Source organism: Poecilia reticulata, chromosome 6 (genome assembly GCF_904066995.2).
Source record: "Poecilia reticulata chromosome 6, P_reticulata-male-v2, whole genome shotgun sequence".
Taxonomy (NCBI): Eukaryota; Metazoa; Chordata; class Actinopteri; order Cyprinodontiformes; family Poeciliidae; genus Poecilia; species Poecilia reticulata.
Genome location: NC_088835.1, coordinates 21179642 through 21195250, shown reverse-complemented (window position 1 = coordinate 21195250; position 15609 = coordinate 21179642). Strand labels below are relative to the sequence as shown.

General features: G+C 39.4%; 1 protein-coding gene across 21 annotated transcripts in view; it reads left to right on the top strand.

Moving 5' to 3' along the window:
* The window catches only part of c2cd5 (C2 calcium dependent domain containing 5), a 32553-nt gene extending 17019 nt beyond the window's left edge, over positions 1–15534 (top strand). For 7 of the 21 annotated variants that reach the window (XM_081608176.1, XM_081608175.1, XM_081608167.1 and 4 more), the window contains 20 exons: positions 433–522; positions 4314–4428; positions 4521–4619; positions 4706–4817; positions 4927–5006; positions 6063–6249; positions 6339–6503; positions 6887–6931; positions 7284–7424; positions 7501–7564; positions 7652–7713; positions 7809–7907; positions 8044–8133; positions 8234–8300; positions 8515–8607; positions 9069–9101; positions 9390–9521; positions 12731–12924; positions 13014–13160; positions 13848–15534. In XM_081608176.1, coding sequence (XP_081464302.1) covers positions 433–522; positions 4314–4428; positions 4521–4619; positions 4706–4817; positions 4927–5006; positions 6063–6249; positions 6339–6503; positions 6887–6931; positions 7284–7424; positions 7501–7564; positions 7652–7713; positions 7809–7907; positions 8044–8133; positions 8234–8300; positions 8515–8607; positions 9069–9101; positions 9390–9521; positions 12731–12924; positions 13014–13160; positions 13848–13967 — 2135 coding nt within the window. In that variant the 3' untranslated portion in view covers positions 13968–15534. Of the gene's footprint in view, positions 1–432; positions 523–1968; positions 2023–4313; positions 4429–4520; positions 4620–4705; positions 4818–4926; positions 5007–6062; positions 6250–6338; positions 6504–6886; positions 6932–7283; positions 7425–7500; positions 7565–7651; positions 7714–7808; positions 7908–8043; positions 8134–8233; positions 8301–8514; positions 8608–9068; positions 9102–9205; positions 9541–12730; positions 12925–13013; positions 13161–13847 lie in introns of those variants that run through there. The other 14 variants (XM_017305306.2, XM_017305310.2, XM_081608174.1 and 11 more) reach the window with 10 other exon arrangements.
* Positions 15535–15609: the final 75 nt, after the last annotated feature.

Genomic DNA, 15609 nt, shown 5'->3' with positions numbered 1-15609 from the left:
TGTCTTAGGGATGAAAAAAGGCTTTTTAAAGTGGTTGAAAGATGGTAGATAATTATGTCTATGTATGAAAAGGCTGGCTTAAGTTGCTAGTAACATGACAAGTCACTGTTTTCCTGGAACTGTGTGCTGCATTTATAATATAATAGATTTTAGCAAGAAAAATTGAGATGATTTTTTAAATTTTTTTGTTGTTGTTCTGACATTCAGACAGTAATCACTTTCTTAACTGGTGAATCATAAAACACATAAATAATAAAAGTTGGCAGTGATACACTCAAATTTAAAGGTCTTCACTCAGTTCTTTACTTTAGTTTTGTTGTAATATATCTGATTAGTCTGATCAGATGCAGTACCCAGTCAGTAACTGTTCTTCAACAACATTATTTAAAAATAAAATGTTTTTTTTACATGTGATTTGTATTTTTTAAACAGACTTAATACAGAGTTCACGGCAATCAATTTTGAGGATGGAGAGAAAAATGACAGGAAGAAAGAGTCAGGACAGACTGAGGAGTGTAACAGGTTGGTCTAATACTAGGTGAAAGTGTAGCTATATCCTCTTACTCTCAAGTGATTGATTTAAAAATGTTTTTACAAAATGTCTTAGCGATTTGCGTTAGTAATGTGCTCAGAGCTACTAAATAAGGCTTGTTTGAGCATAAGACTAAGCAGGGAAGAACACAGGTATGACCCAGTTAGCAGTGATCTCTTTTGAATACAGTGTTGCACAGACTGTTTCATTTGAAGTCATTGTTGACAAATGGGTGAGTACAAAGGGACATGTATCATTTTAGTTTTAACATTTTTCCATAGAGTCCAGGCATTTCTGCAACTTCCTATTATTTTCCATTCTATTTCTGCATACACCTAAGAAAGTGTGTACTTGCGCCCCTGCTTACCAGTACCAGGTTGGCACAAACTCGGATGCATTCATTATGTTGTTAGAAGTAAATGCTCAGTCTACAACCCCTAATAAAGGCAATATTAGTCAAAGACTGTTTTAAATTAACTCAATAGCTGGCAAAAAAGGAGAATTGATTATTTATAATCTACATTTAATGATGCATTAAGAATTACTGAACTTCTAAATTAGATGGAGAGTGGCAGGGATTTCCAAGTAAACTCAAATAGTCACAAAACTGTCATTTAAAAAGTTGCATGCTTTCACATTGAGTATATTCACTATAATATCCTGTCCTTTAAAGGGTGGTTATTTGAGCTGTTTCCTTCCTATCACATTAAACTATCCTGACCATTCTCATCTGACCTCTAACATCAACAATGCATTTTAATTCGCGCAACTCGTATTTCTTCTTTTGTCAGATCACTTTATGTAAACCCAAGAGATGGTAGTACAAGAAGATTAGCAACTTCTTAAATACTCCGACTGGTGTGTCTGGCTCTGGTAAACATCCTACATTAAAAGTAACTTGCTCAACATTTGTGTTACACAATTTAACAGACCAGTGTACCTTTTAGAAGTGGCAGATGAGTGTATAGCCTACCCATAAAGTATTTAAATTACTAAATTGATTACATGGACAAATTTTAGGTAGGTGCGTAATAAAGTAAGGTTAGTTCAGCTGCTGCATTTCCCCATCAAGGTGATACTTGGTTTCTCAACACACTTGATTTAAGCAAATTCTCAGCATAAAACACCCTCATTTGTAAGAAAAACATCAGACGTCGTCTGTGTGACGTGACCTCAACTAGACTTGACTCGTGTCGCATGCTTTTGTTTTGTATTGTATCGCTTCTGTTCTTTGTCTCTTTATAATTTTAGCCAGTCCTGAAGCTTTGTAACATCTCCGTTCCTCATGAGTCTCCCTTGAGGTAGTTCCAGTAGCTCTGACGTTAGTGTGTCTTTGCATTAGTGATTGTGGAGTGCTGCTGTTGTGCTGTGCTTGTTTGTTAGACTGTCTCTTCTGTTCTTTCTCTCTTCTGTACTAACGGTGTGTTCTGGCCCAGCCTTGGGTAACACGCGCTCATACAAACTGCTAGACTGGAATAGTGTCACTGCAGGTATTTCCCCCTTCCCCCCCTTTTACCGCTCTCACTCCACCAGAGTGACGGTAGCTCAGTGAAGTTAAGCTTGTTGTGCCTTCTAAGTTGTCACTGAACACTGAAATTCAATCAGTATAGACTAGCTAGCTTAACTATCTACAGATGAATCAATAAATTAAAAAAAGCATAGCCTGATAGCTAAAAACTGAATTCACTGAGCTGCCCCCCTCCTCTCTTGATTCTGTGTGAGTGTGTGCTGAGCTGAGCATGCTCTGTGTTGTCACCCCCCACCCCATCCAGCCTGGCCTGGCTACCCCACTCCACATGCGCGCGCAGGCACCCAACTCATCGTGCTGCACATTAGAGCTCTCCCCTGACGTTGTTTTGCCTGGCGCTGTTTGTGATGCTTCCTGAACTGGCATTGTGGTCAAACCTGTCTAGACCGCAGGAGGTTTAGGAGGTTTAGTCTGTGACAAAGAGCCATCTACTGGGCATGTTCATCCCTGCCTCAGTGGGCCGTATTCATACTGAGAGTGAGCACGGAAGGATGGATGGATGCATGGATGAATGCAGGGATGGATGGAGGCAGATTGACTGTATTGATGAAATATATTCTGGATATGATGCGTATGATGGGAAAAGCCATGAGCTTGAGCAAAGCCAGTTCGGATTTGACGGACTCTAGTGGATGAATATGGCCCTTCTTTGGCCATGAACGTGCACATGGCCATGAGTGTGCACGTTGGTGAGCCTGTGCCTGTGGCGACATGCTGCTGCTGCTGGTTTAAAGGAACCCACAGTGGGGGTCTGATGCCTGACCGTCAGTCATTATTCTTCATCCGTTTTAGTTTGAACATTCGTTCTTCTGCCCTCACTCATTCCTCGCCTTCATCACACGGTTAAGTTTCATCCGCATGTTGCCCTTCCAGGGAGTGATGTTGGATGGCTCATAGGTTTATTTACGTCTTCTTTGTTCATGCAAACATGTGTGTGAAAACAGTCTCTCTGCTTGTAAGTGTTAGACTCTAACACAAAATGTCAAAAACATACGTGTATAAGAAAACCTCGCGAGATCACACAACTTTTTTATATATTAAATGCTTTTTGCTTATTTGTACAAGTTAAAGGGCTAAGTCATATTTTTTTTACTTCTTTCAGAGCTCCCAGGATTATCTACCAGTAGATTTTCTCTGCCACATAATATAATTAGGTTTAGGGGAGAAATACACGACTTTCTCCCAAGAAACAAAGTTACCCTGAACCTTCAACCTCACCCAGGCTGTTTGTGCATTTCAGTCAGGTGTTTGCAGTTATCCTCAGTGAAATACCATTGCTTCATAGTACTTTGGTATTCACAGAAGCATTTCAAGTAGAAATGTAAAACATAATCTTACACCTGATATTTTTAATATTTTTTCAAAACAGTTACCATAATGGAACTATTATGGTAGCGACATTCTATTGTGTATATATACAAAAAAGTATAGATAAACTTAAGCAAATTATAAAATAAACACCTGATAAAATTAGAAGAATGAATGTAAGCATTTTTATTTTTATAGCATCTTTTATTTTTGTCATTCTGTTCTTTAATCAAAATCTTAGTATAACAAGCTAATATAAACTACTTAATTAGTCCGGCTTGCTGCTCAGGTAGCTGTACTGCAGTCGGCTGCTTAAGGAACAGTGTAAACTTCTTAAAGCCATTGTTTACCTTAGTGCAGAAAACCAGACCACACTTTCTTAACACCCTGATTCCTCAAAGCTTTCTCTTGAAGGCTCAGGGTAACACCAATGTCCTACACCCCCTTAGCTTTTAGGTTTACTTTCTAACTATATAATCAGTTTTTGATAATGGTAGATTCTATAAAAAAGCAGAGGGGTAAAAGTGGCCTCATAAAGCCATTTTGTTTCTTCTGGTAGTGAAAGAGAGTGATGAGGTTTCAGAGCATGTGTATTTCCACACATGATATGAAGCACCTTTGACTCCTGGTGAATAACTCCTTTACAATAACTTCATCATCCCCTAATTCTCACCAACCATTTTCACTTTAACTTCGTCTCACGAAATGACTATTGGTTTTTGCTTGCTTTGATACACCATTTAACTCATAAATCAACAGAAAAAAAAAACTAGTTTCTGTTGGCTGTATAGATATTTTGTGTAAATTAACGAGGTTAGATTGGATGCAAACTCAGTCTCTGCCATTACCTCAATCCCAGTGTTTAGTTTGGTTTTGGAAAAACAAATCAGCTTGTTTTTACCTGTTCTATGAAAGCTCACTGAATCACAATTTTGTGTTTTGCAGATGAACCCGAGACACGTGATGCCTGGTGGGAAGAGATTCGTCAGGAAATTAAATCTCATGCCAAAGCTCTTGGTTGCCATGCTGTTGTAGGTTACAGTGAGAACACAAGCATCTGGTATGTTGTGTAAATGAAATAAGAAACATGTTGTATTTTTATATTTTACATTCATCGAGTTTCACTTTCAAGTTTTACTTTTCTCTTTACAGTGAAGAGGTGTGTATTCTGTCCGCATCAGGGACAGCCGCCATCTTGAATCCTCGGTACATGCGTGAAGGCTGCCTCGACATCGGCAGCTCCGACAACAGGTTGATCTAAGTTTCTTGGTGTAATTTTAGGTAAAATCTTGTGGACTTTCGTTTGCTTATACACACAGGGTTTGCTTTTTTGACAGGTTCGATGATCCATCACCTCCAAGCTGTGGCTTTTGTCACATCCCGTATGACGAGCTCAACATGCCGTTTCCTGCCCAGCTTACATATTGTTACAACTGCAGGCGGCAAAAGGTAGCAAATTTCTTGTTTCCAAAAATATATCACCAGCATTTGGGTTTTACTTAACCTGGTCAAGAAATAAAAAGTGGATAAAAAGCAAAAAATATTCCTTTATTTTAAGGTTCCTGATGTGTTATTCACAACAATCGACTTGCCAGCGGACGCAGCAGTCACAGGGAAAGGCTGCCTCATTCAGGCCAGGTAAAACAGCACAGTTGTCATTCATATATATATATATATATATATATATATATATACATGCTTAGAACAAAGTGAAATGTGAGGGAAAGAAAAGAAGTGAGGTGGAAAAGGTGAAGAATCACAATAATGAAGCAAAATCTATAATAGTTTAGAGATTTACGAGGTGTGGCTGCTGTTAAAGCAACCTGAGCCTCCTTAGCACCTCAGCAGGCTCATGCAAATTCATGCAAAAATGGGTTTAAATATTGACTGCATCTAACCTTTCCTGCACAGCACATGTACATACTTTACAGTCGGGAAATATGATATCTGAATTTACCTCAATGCACCTAAAATTTGTCCAAACATAGAAAATGCAGATAACTTTATGGTCATCTTTGAAGAATAAATAATTGAAAATTAATAAAAGCAGGACTTAAGGCAGTTACATAAAATATATTGGTTAGATTTTGAACAGTATCTTGATTACCTGTTATGTGTAAGTTAAGCCACTCTGCATTTGCACTAATATCATCTAATATATTTCCTGTTCATAGACTCTGTCTGGGCTGCAGACTGCATCAGATTTACTCACATCATTCCATATGTACTTTTGCACCAATTAATTCAGCAGTCTGTATTGATTCACGCTGTGATTCAGTGAGTTATTACATCTTCAGTCAGAAGAAGGAGGATCAGAAACCAGACCCTTAAAAAAATCAATCGTTTTCATTTCTGAGTGCCACGACCGCGGCAGCTTTTCGTTATTTCTGATCTGAATTCATATTCAGTCATACATAAAAGCAAATTTATCTCATGTTTTTCTGTCACCTTTAAGTTTATCTAGATTTACTCCAACAAAATAACTTGAGCGGTAGTCCAAATAAAAAAAAGGAAGACAGAATATTTGGAATAGGTGTAGATATCTAGATTTGAAATGCACTATATATATATATATTTTTTTACTTCTCAGTTCTATACACAAAGGTGAAAAACCAATAATTTTTTTTTATAATTAAATGAATGAATTATAAGTCTTTAAGGGCACCCTAAATGTCACTGATTCTCACCTTCCAGGCTGTGTCGTCTGAAAAAGAAAGCTCAGGGAGAAGTGAACGCGACCGCCATCTCAAACTTGCTGCCTTTCATGGAGTACGAGCTGCACACTCAGCTGATGAATAAGCTGAAGCTCCGGAGCATGAATGCTCTGTTCGGTCTGCACATACAGATCAGCGTCGGCGAGAACATGCTTCTGGGTCTTGCTGTAAGACAGCGTTTTAAACTGTCTTGAAAACCCAGTTACCTACATGGCTTACCTCAGTCGGTTTTTAGAACATATGTTCTATTTTTCAGTCTGCTACAGGAGTGTACCTGACGGCTCTGCCTGCACCCGGGGGCATCCAGATAGCTGGGAAGACCGCCGGTGACCTGAACAACGAGCAGCACATCCAGTCCATCCAGAAAAGGATCAATGACACCATCGCCAAGAACAAGGAGCTCTACCAAATAAACCCTCCGGTAAGGCGGCGTCATGTTGGCTGTAGACTGCTGGAGTTTATAGAGGGTGACCTTTGTCTTTGCTGTGCCAAAGTAGATTTTCAGAAATATATCAATACGCATGCAGCCAAATTTACCTTAAATGAGGAACATGAAAATCCTCAATATAATAACTCTTTCATCTAAAAAAAAAATCTCAATCTACCTTTCACACCAACATACATTTACATTAAAAATGTATTTGATGTTTAAATGACAAATCACACCAGATGCAAAACATGAGACGATTATCTTTTTTTTTTTTTGTCACTTTTGAGCCAATAAATGTTTGTCTCTGTGTGCCTGCTCTGTTTTGTTTTGTTTGAAATTATGATAGACTTCTTGTCTCTCTCTGACCATCAAAGAAATTATTTGCTCTGGACCCTGACGTGTTCTGCAGCACAAATCTGGTACTGAGCATGCTGGATTTCAGCTCTGAGTTTCAGCCAAGCATGAGCAACACTTCACTCAGTTAACCACAACACTAGAGCACCGGTGCTGTAACTGTATAACAACTCTTGACTGGAGATTTGTGAACCAAATGATGAGTAACTCACTAGATCTACTCACTGTACCGTTGGATATTTAATGTTTGGTTTTTTTTTTACACAAGGTCTGTGTGTGTGTTTGTATCAGCAAAGCTGCATATGATTAGCATGTAAATTGTCACAAACTGTGATTTTAGCTTGAGCACAGTCAGAATCGATGCGTCCTACAGGTAGCGGCTCTGCGGTCAATAACTTCCTGTCTGTTTGCTTACAGGAGCTGACGGAGGAAGGGGTGGGCTCTCCGATCCCCGAGCCCAGACACAGATCCCGACTCTTCCGCTCGCACTCGGAGAGCTCCGATGAAGTGACAGAACTGGATCTGTCGCACGGCAAAAAGGACGCGTTTGTCCTGGAGGTGGAAAAATGTAGAAATGATGACGCATGTGTTCATGTAAATCTGTAGGAAGCTGAAACTGTTGTTTTTCTCCTAGATTGATGACACAGACGCTGTGGAGGACATCCACTCTCTCCTCGGCGATGCATCTCCCCCCACAGGTTTGGCCCATTGCTTTCCGTTTCAGTTGCATCTTGTCTCTCCACCCTCTCAGATTTAAAGGCATGTTTGTGTCCGTTGTTTTCCAGGTTTCTACACCTGCAACACTGAGACCATGCCTGGGATTTATACCTGGACTACAGCAGTACAGGTAAAGAGCAGTTTAAACCTATTTAAAGTGACCCCGTTATGATGACATATCTGCTTTTGTAAGCTTGCAAAATTTATTTTAATCTTATATTGCAGATGTTTACATCGGTTAGGGTCCTGAGGTTGAGCAATGCCAACCTTTCAAACCAAAGCCTGAACAAGATCTTCACTGACCTCTGTGAGAATCTGCTGAAGGTAGACAATCTTTATTAATCTAAAAAAAGGGGTCGGCAACCGTTACAACCCTAAGAGCCATTTTCAACTCCGATCCAACTAGCAAAAAACTAGCTCACAGTTTTTTGTTGTTTTTTTTATCTCTGATTTGTTTCAGAGTTTTTATTTCAAGTTACGCTCCAATATACCCTGCTGTCTTTGTCATCTCAACTTCACTGTAGCAGTGCCAGAAGAAGAGCTCATTCAGGTGAGATGTTGGAGACAATCTCTGGTTTATCAGAGGAAATGATCTCACTTTCTTTAGTTTCCAAACAAAATTATTATGAATTTATTCTTCTTTTGATTAGGTTTCGGTGACGGCTGTCGCCATGACGTTTGACAAGGACCAGACTCAGGAGAGGTTTATTACCAAAGGTCTGTCTGATTAAGTGTAGAGTGCCTTGTACAAACATCCCTTGAGCTTTTTTTCCCATATTTTATCGCTCTACAATCATTTTCATTTCATCTCACAAAGCTCAGAAGCTGAGAGGAGGTGCAGGGAGGGTATTTTGAATAAAATGCACGAAATAGCCCCTGGAACATGGATAAATCCAGGCGACATGTGGATAACGGTGTCCGTTCTTGTCAGGTGGGAATGAGACCGAAGAGCAGCTGCAGTTTCCTCTGGAGTTGTGCGCTGACTCGCCATCCACCAACACTCAAGCTTCTTCCAAATTTTCAGGTATTATTTAATTTTTTTTATTTATTTATTTTTTATTTTTTTGGTGGGGTTTTGCTCTCTGAGCCTCCTCATCTGCCTTACTTCATTAACGCTTCAGGGACAGTCTCTTTATTCACCCCAGCTGCAAAACTCTGCCAAAGTCAGCTGGTTGTGGTTCATTCAACAGGTAAACAAACAGTAGCACCCCACTGTGATTTGTTTGCTCCGTAAAACTAGATTTGGCAGCGTTGAGGTTTGGTAGAAAATGTGTAAAAAGCTGTGAAACTTTGTGGTTCTTATTTACGCCAAACGATCCGAGTGTCAAAATCGAGCTGCAGAGGTAGATTTTTGTTGAACTAGAATTGATGGTAAGAGGAAAAGAAAAAATACTGAACACTTATTGATGTCTACCAAGTACTGGTTACATATGTTATGTATGTGTGTGTGTGTGTGTGCGCTTGTGTGTGTGTGTGGCATGACAGGTGTCCCAGAAAATACCATTGTCTCATCCAGAGGTAAGCCACCACCTCGTTTCCTTTCTTCCCTTCTCCCCACCTCCCTGCTACCGAAACTACTACACTTGTCATGTTTTGACTTTTTATCCTTTTGTCTCGGACAGTTTTCTTAAACCGCTCTCAAAAGCCTCATTCAGTTTTGTTCTTTTCTGTTTGTTTGTTTTTTGTGTCTTGTATGTTTTTTGTTCTCTTTTCTTGTTGTTGTTGTGTATCTTCGGTTGTGGGTTGCGTGCGTGTGTATTTTTTTTTTTTGCGCGCGTGTGTTGTGTGCGCGTGTGTTTTCTCCAGCTGCCTCCGTTGATTACGGTTCCTTTGCAGACAGATGCAGCACCTGGCTAGAGCTGCTTAGGCTGAAAGCGCACACCATAAGACGAGGATCAGTTAAGACAAGTAGGAGGACACAGTCTCTAGCACACTCTGGTGATCATACCCACAAATACAGAACACAGTTTCATGAGCAGTCTCGCACACGCCGATTCACACTCGCACTCACACACACACACCCCTCCATGCATGCCGGTGGGGAGAGACGTAGCATTTTTCCAAATCAAAGCACTGGCCATTCAGATTAGTTTTACAAGCTCACGTCCAGCCCCTTTCGGAGGGATCACAATCGGCAGCTTAGCTTGAAAATGCCTGTAGCCATGTGAACCTTTCATAATTCCAAGGGCAGTTATCTTTTTGCACACACTTTGCAGCTTTTCCCCCCCTTTTTGCACTCGTGTAAAATCTGCATGAAAACTTTCTTTGATTCCACTCCGCATTTGCATCAGTGAATCTTCCGAAGTTGAGGAAATGTGACACGCTTTATTGGAAAAACAGGTGCATCTCAATAAATTAGGATGTCGTTCAAAAGGTACTTTAATTCAGTTATTTGGTTCAAAAGTTGAAAGCAGTATATAATAAAAATCCATTTCATACAGTTTTATATATTGGACTTTTTTTTTGATGATTAGAAATTACAGCTAATGAAAACCTAAAATTCATCTTCTGTTACACACTTACTACATAAGTCCAGTAAAAATGTAATTTCTGACCTGACATTTTTCCCCTGAAAGTCACGGACAGCTTCCACAGGCACACTCGCCTTGCATTTCTTGTGGAAAATGTAATTGATAGTAAAGGTGGTTGTTCGGAATGCTGCAGTGAAAGAAAACTAATGATAGGGTAAAGAAAATTATCCTAGATCCGTCAGTCTGTGGTAGCTCTTTTAGAACAGACTCCAGCTGTTGTCTGTAGAATTGTTTTCCTTCCCCAAACTCTTGAATGGACTTCCCCTTTCAATCCTTGTTGCTTATGCATCACACTTTTTACCTTCCACTTAACTTTCCATTACTATGCCTAGATACTTCAGTCTGAAAATCCAGCTTCTTTACCAATGATCTCTTGTGTTTGCACTCCTTATGAAGGAACCCTGTCTGCTGTTCAACTAATTCAACAGTCTTCTCCATGGTTGCGTAGGCCATAACATAGTATTTTTATTGTGTGTCGTATTCAAATTTAGTGAGTAACATTTTGAGTTTTCATGACCTGCAAGCTCAAATCATCAAAATGAACAAAAATATACACATCGCTCTGTGTAATTGACCTGTAATATGAGTCTAACTGAAATAAAATAACATTTTGATGACGTGGGTAATCTACTGAGATGCACCTGGAGGTGAAAACGTTGGACTCAATATTCTGAACAAATCATCATGGTAGGATGGAGGGTGAGGGGGGGGGGGGCAGTGCTTCTCTACAAGAGCTAGTTTGATTTTCAGTCCTGTGCACAGTGTGTGTAATGTTTGGCTCTGAAGGTTCCTGGTTTGACGGATGGAAACTTCATCAGGTAACTCTGCACTACACAGTGAAGCACCTTTCACTCTCTGGTTTGTGTATGTGTGCTCAGCTCAGCTTATAGCTGTCTCTGTCCGTTTCCATGTCTCAAGCCTCGTTCACAAATACCAAAGAATTAGAACAATTCTCTCATGATATTTCACTGTAAGCACTGTATTCGCACCTGTAAAACAGCTGTGCCCAGGTCTGTCTGTCTGTCTGCAGACATTTTCTGTCTGTCTGTACCTCAGTTGCATGACATGCACGGCAGCGCGCACTTTCCCGAGTGATTGTCTTGACGCTGTACACCGAACACGTGCAAAGCTGCATTTAAAGTCATGACACACTAACAACGCAGGTGAGCTCAAAATTGTTCCTACCCATGGAAAGTTGTGACTTGTTCTCTATCACTCCTGCACACTTACAATTCCTTGAAAGCTCTTTTGTACATACTTCCCTATGTTTTGTCTTCTTCAGCATATATTTCCCAGCTTTTACTACCTTATTGCCAATCTTTTGTTCATTAGTTTTGTTTACACTCTGGCTGTGTTCGAATTTGGACTAAAATTGTTGACCTCTGCAGCCGCATGTGTTGGACGATTCTCCTGTTCAGTCTGACTACAGGTGACGTTTCTCTTATGAGATTTTGTAGCGCTCTTTAATAAATACCTCCAAGGCAAGTTTGATGCATTTGTGGAGTTTTTGTCACCTGAATGGACTTGAAACACAGTGACCTTCACAAACCTTTGGTAAGGTGACATTTCCCAAACTAAACTGCACCAGCAAAAAAAATAAAATAAAACTGTGACTCTAAACATACAGAAATACCTATTATGACTCCAGGGTACACCATGATATTTTTCTTTTAAAAAGAGTTGCAACCAATTGTTGCCTTGTAGATTTTTGATTTCATTTCAGAAACTGGATTTCTGTTGCTTTAAAAGTTTCCACATTCTAAGGCATCTGGAAAATGCTTTAAAATGATTTTTGCTTCATCTCTTTGATGTGGACTCTTTTGAGAGTCATTGTATTTTTTTTTTTTATGAATTACATAAATATATTCAAAAAATGCTCAAATCACACATTAAATGTAGTTGCATATTATCTAAAACCTTCTATTACATCTCATTTCAATTTATTTTTGTTCTGATTTACATGTGGGTTCAGTTGACCATTAGGTAATATGACAGATTAATCAAATAAAAATAATATTGACTATCGCAAGATTATAGAAAATTACTTTAAATCATCAGCTGTTAATGTGAAAATTATAAACTTACAAAATTGCGAAAGAAAACATTCAACTTAAGTGTTCAGGCATGTCGTCTAGCCTTAGTGTCTGGAGATAATTACAGAAGAGGATCAATTTCACTTGTATGCAAAACATTGTCTGGTTGCTGTGCTGACTAAGAGAGGCTTTATTTTTTATTCTAATTTTAACAAAATGTCTATTATATTTTTGGCATTTTGAGTCGGAAAGTTTGAATGTTTGATGTAAAGTAATTTTGTATAAATCAGGACTTTTCCATGGGTTTGAACATTTTCTGCTCTACCTTTGTATCAGTGTACATGCCCTGCTGTACAAACACTAACCCAGTTGCGTTTTTGCATGACATCCCTCATTTGTGCATCAAAGTTCATATCTGCTTTTATATTTTTCATTGTTGAGTGATTACTGGTGTCTCAGTTCCCTTCTTGTTCTCTTTTTTTTTGTTGTTTTTTTGCCCTTCTGTCTTCTCCTCCTGTGGTCTTTTCACATCCTTCTCCTGCACTTCTGCTTGGCCTTGTTCTCTCTCTCTCTGGACCTTCAGTCTCGTCTTTGGAGCACTGCAGTCCGCTGACGGAGGGACGCCCCCGATCGCTGCGCTCCAGCCGCTCCTTTGGGGGCAGTTCTGTGACCATGGTGAAGATGACGCCCCTCTCTTTCCTCCCTGGGACCAGAATCATTAAATACCTTGGAATCATCAACATGTTCTTCATCAGAGAGACCACATCCCTACGAGAGGTGTGGTTGACGCTGCAGGAGGTCGTTGCGCTGCCCTGTGCCCACTGGGTGTGCTTTTTGTTGCATGAAACGTGCTTGTTTTTCTGCAGGAAGGTGGAGTTAGCGGTTTCCTCCATTCGTTCATCGCAGAGGTGTTTGCGATGGTTCGAGCCCACGTAGCAGCTCTGGGTGGCAATGCAGTGGTGTCCTACAGCATGAAAGATTGTGTTTTAATGGAAAATCCCAATAAGAACCAGGTACCCACACAAAGACACTCATGCGCATTTTTTTATTTTTTTTGCTTATATGCTGAAGAGCGTAGTTTATACATGCCAGCTGTTCAGAGTGCTGTATGCAAGCATATTAGGACGTGTTCTAGAAATGTAAATAGATGCAACCTTGAGATGATTGTGAAGAAAATTTGGGGTAAATTTAAAAGATTTCATTTTAGATTTAGGACTTGGGACTTGCTCACACTGTAAAGGTAGTCAGACTTGCTTTTAATGACCATGATGTCACTGCACTTGATTGACCAGCAAACTGACCTAAACTAAACCCCACAGTCGAAGAGACACAGCAGCCCCAACGATGCTGGAGGGTTGAAAGCCGCTGGGGTTAAAACTGGGCTTCCTTACTAGAGACTGGTCTCCTTCATGCCACACTGCATTGATCCAGTAAATAGTGCATAGGGAGACCTGACAAAGTAATGAATGCATGTACTCAACAGTACATGAGAATGTTTTCAGTAGATCATTTTTCCTAAGATTTTTTGTATTTTGGGAAAAAGATTAAAATTTCCAAACAGAAAATGATACATGAAATATCTCACTCTGTGTGTACAGACAGTAGGTTTTACGATTTGAATTGGATTACAGAATAAAATACCTCTCTGAGTTGCATCCGTATATTGCTGAGTCTACGTTTGATCCATTCTTTTTTTTTAGGCTCAGTGCCTCATTAATGTGAGCGGGGACGCGGTCATCTGCGTCAGGGAGACGGACCAGGAGCCCATGACCTCGATGACTAATATCGGACAGAGTTGTACAGCTGATGGAGCGACATGACTCTGAGACAGCTGATCCCATTTCCACCAGCAGGAAACGCTGTCGGAGTGAACACACTCTCTTTAAGTCTAGCCATCCAAATCTGTGTGAATTTATATTTGCCTTAAAATTCTCAAAGATCCAAAGGTGTGTAGATATAATATTATTAATAAAATGATAATAATAATAAGGATAATGAGAATAAAAAACACGTGCTGAAAACAGTGTATTATCTGAAAACACATGCGCAACGTCTTTCCGTGTTTGAAAAGAAATTGATGTGGTTCTTATTTGTTGAAAATAACCAAAGGGGCGTCTAAATTAGAAGCTTTTTCTTTTCACTAAAGCCGTCCGCACTGGGATTCAACCACAGCAACACTGTATCGGCCATCTCCTATTGTTTTGCACACATGAGGCAGCTATAGTTAATTTGTCTGTCTGCAAACCACAGACTGAATTTCAGTGGCCATGCTAAAAGGGATGCAAGCATTTACAAGCAAGCCATGTATATGCAGTTAGATTCTTGCTGTGTTTTATGTAGCTTCTCGTGCAAGTCAAGTGTCTCCATTTCAAAAAGAGTTCTGCCTCTAAGGAAACTGCAATCCAGCCTGTATTAGGCATTTTTAGCCAAGACTTCCAACGTGCAGAGTAAACCCGCAGCATGTTCTGTTTTCATGGGAAAGTTCTCCAGTTTTAATGTTGTCTAAATTTCTACTGGTATTGATAATAATTGTCACAGTATTGTTTTAATTTTTATTTCTTCAGCAAGTGTCAAAAGATAGTGTCACAAACCATATTTTGTTGTTGTTGTTGTTTAGAATGGGGCAAGTTACTTTGAATAATTAAAAGATATGTTTAGATTAAAGGTGTAATATGCAAATATTTTAGTAGAATAAGAATTTCCTTGAGGGAAATCTGTTCCGTTGGCTAATTTGTGATTTTTAAGTTCTCCTTTATTTTCAAATGTAAAAATCAGGTAGCAAAGAAAGCACGATGTTCATTTCCTTCTGGGTGGGCAATTTGGGATTTATATTAAGATGAGTGAATAAAAAGTGGGCAATTGGGATCTACCGGATTACTTTCAAACTAAAAAAATAATTCTGGGATCTAACTAAGGCATAAGGCTTGCAAATCTTAGATCATGTTCTCTATGTGTAGCACCTGTGTCAAATTTCACGTTGCCAAGCTTCATCGCCGCTGCTTTGGCCCTCGGCGTTTCAAGAGTCTCTCTGCTGATCTGTCCGGCATCTGAATAAGCATCTTCTAGAGTTGGTGCCACCTAAAAGTAAACTCTGTAAATACTGTGTACAATCAGATTTGTTTTTCTGTATTTTTATAGCGTCAAAGAATGAATTGTGATGCCTGTGCAGGGCATTGCTGATTTTAATCACTCTGTCAGAGATTTAAAGGTACTCCAGTCTGTGTGATCAGTAGTTTTGTGATCATTTTTCTGTGTTGTGGCTAAAACTTGAATGTATATACATGGATGCTTTTGCTATTGGACTAGCAGCATGCAGAGCATCTCTTTATTGCCATGAATCTGTATGCTTGCCTGGTAAGTTGCACAATAAACTAATGTCAAACCAAATGTCTGTTTTCCTTAAGATATATTGTTTTTACAATAGTTTTTATTACCATTCATCATTTGCAAATTTTGTCACAT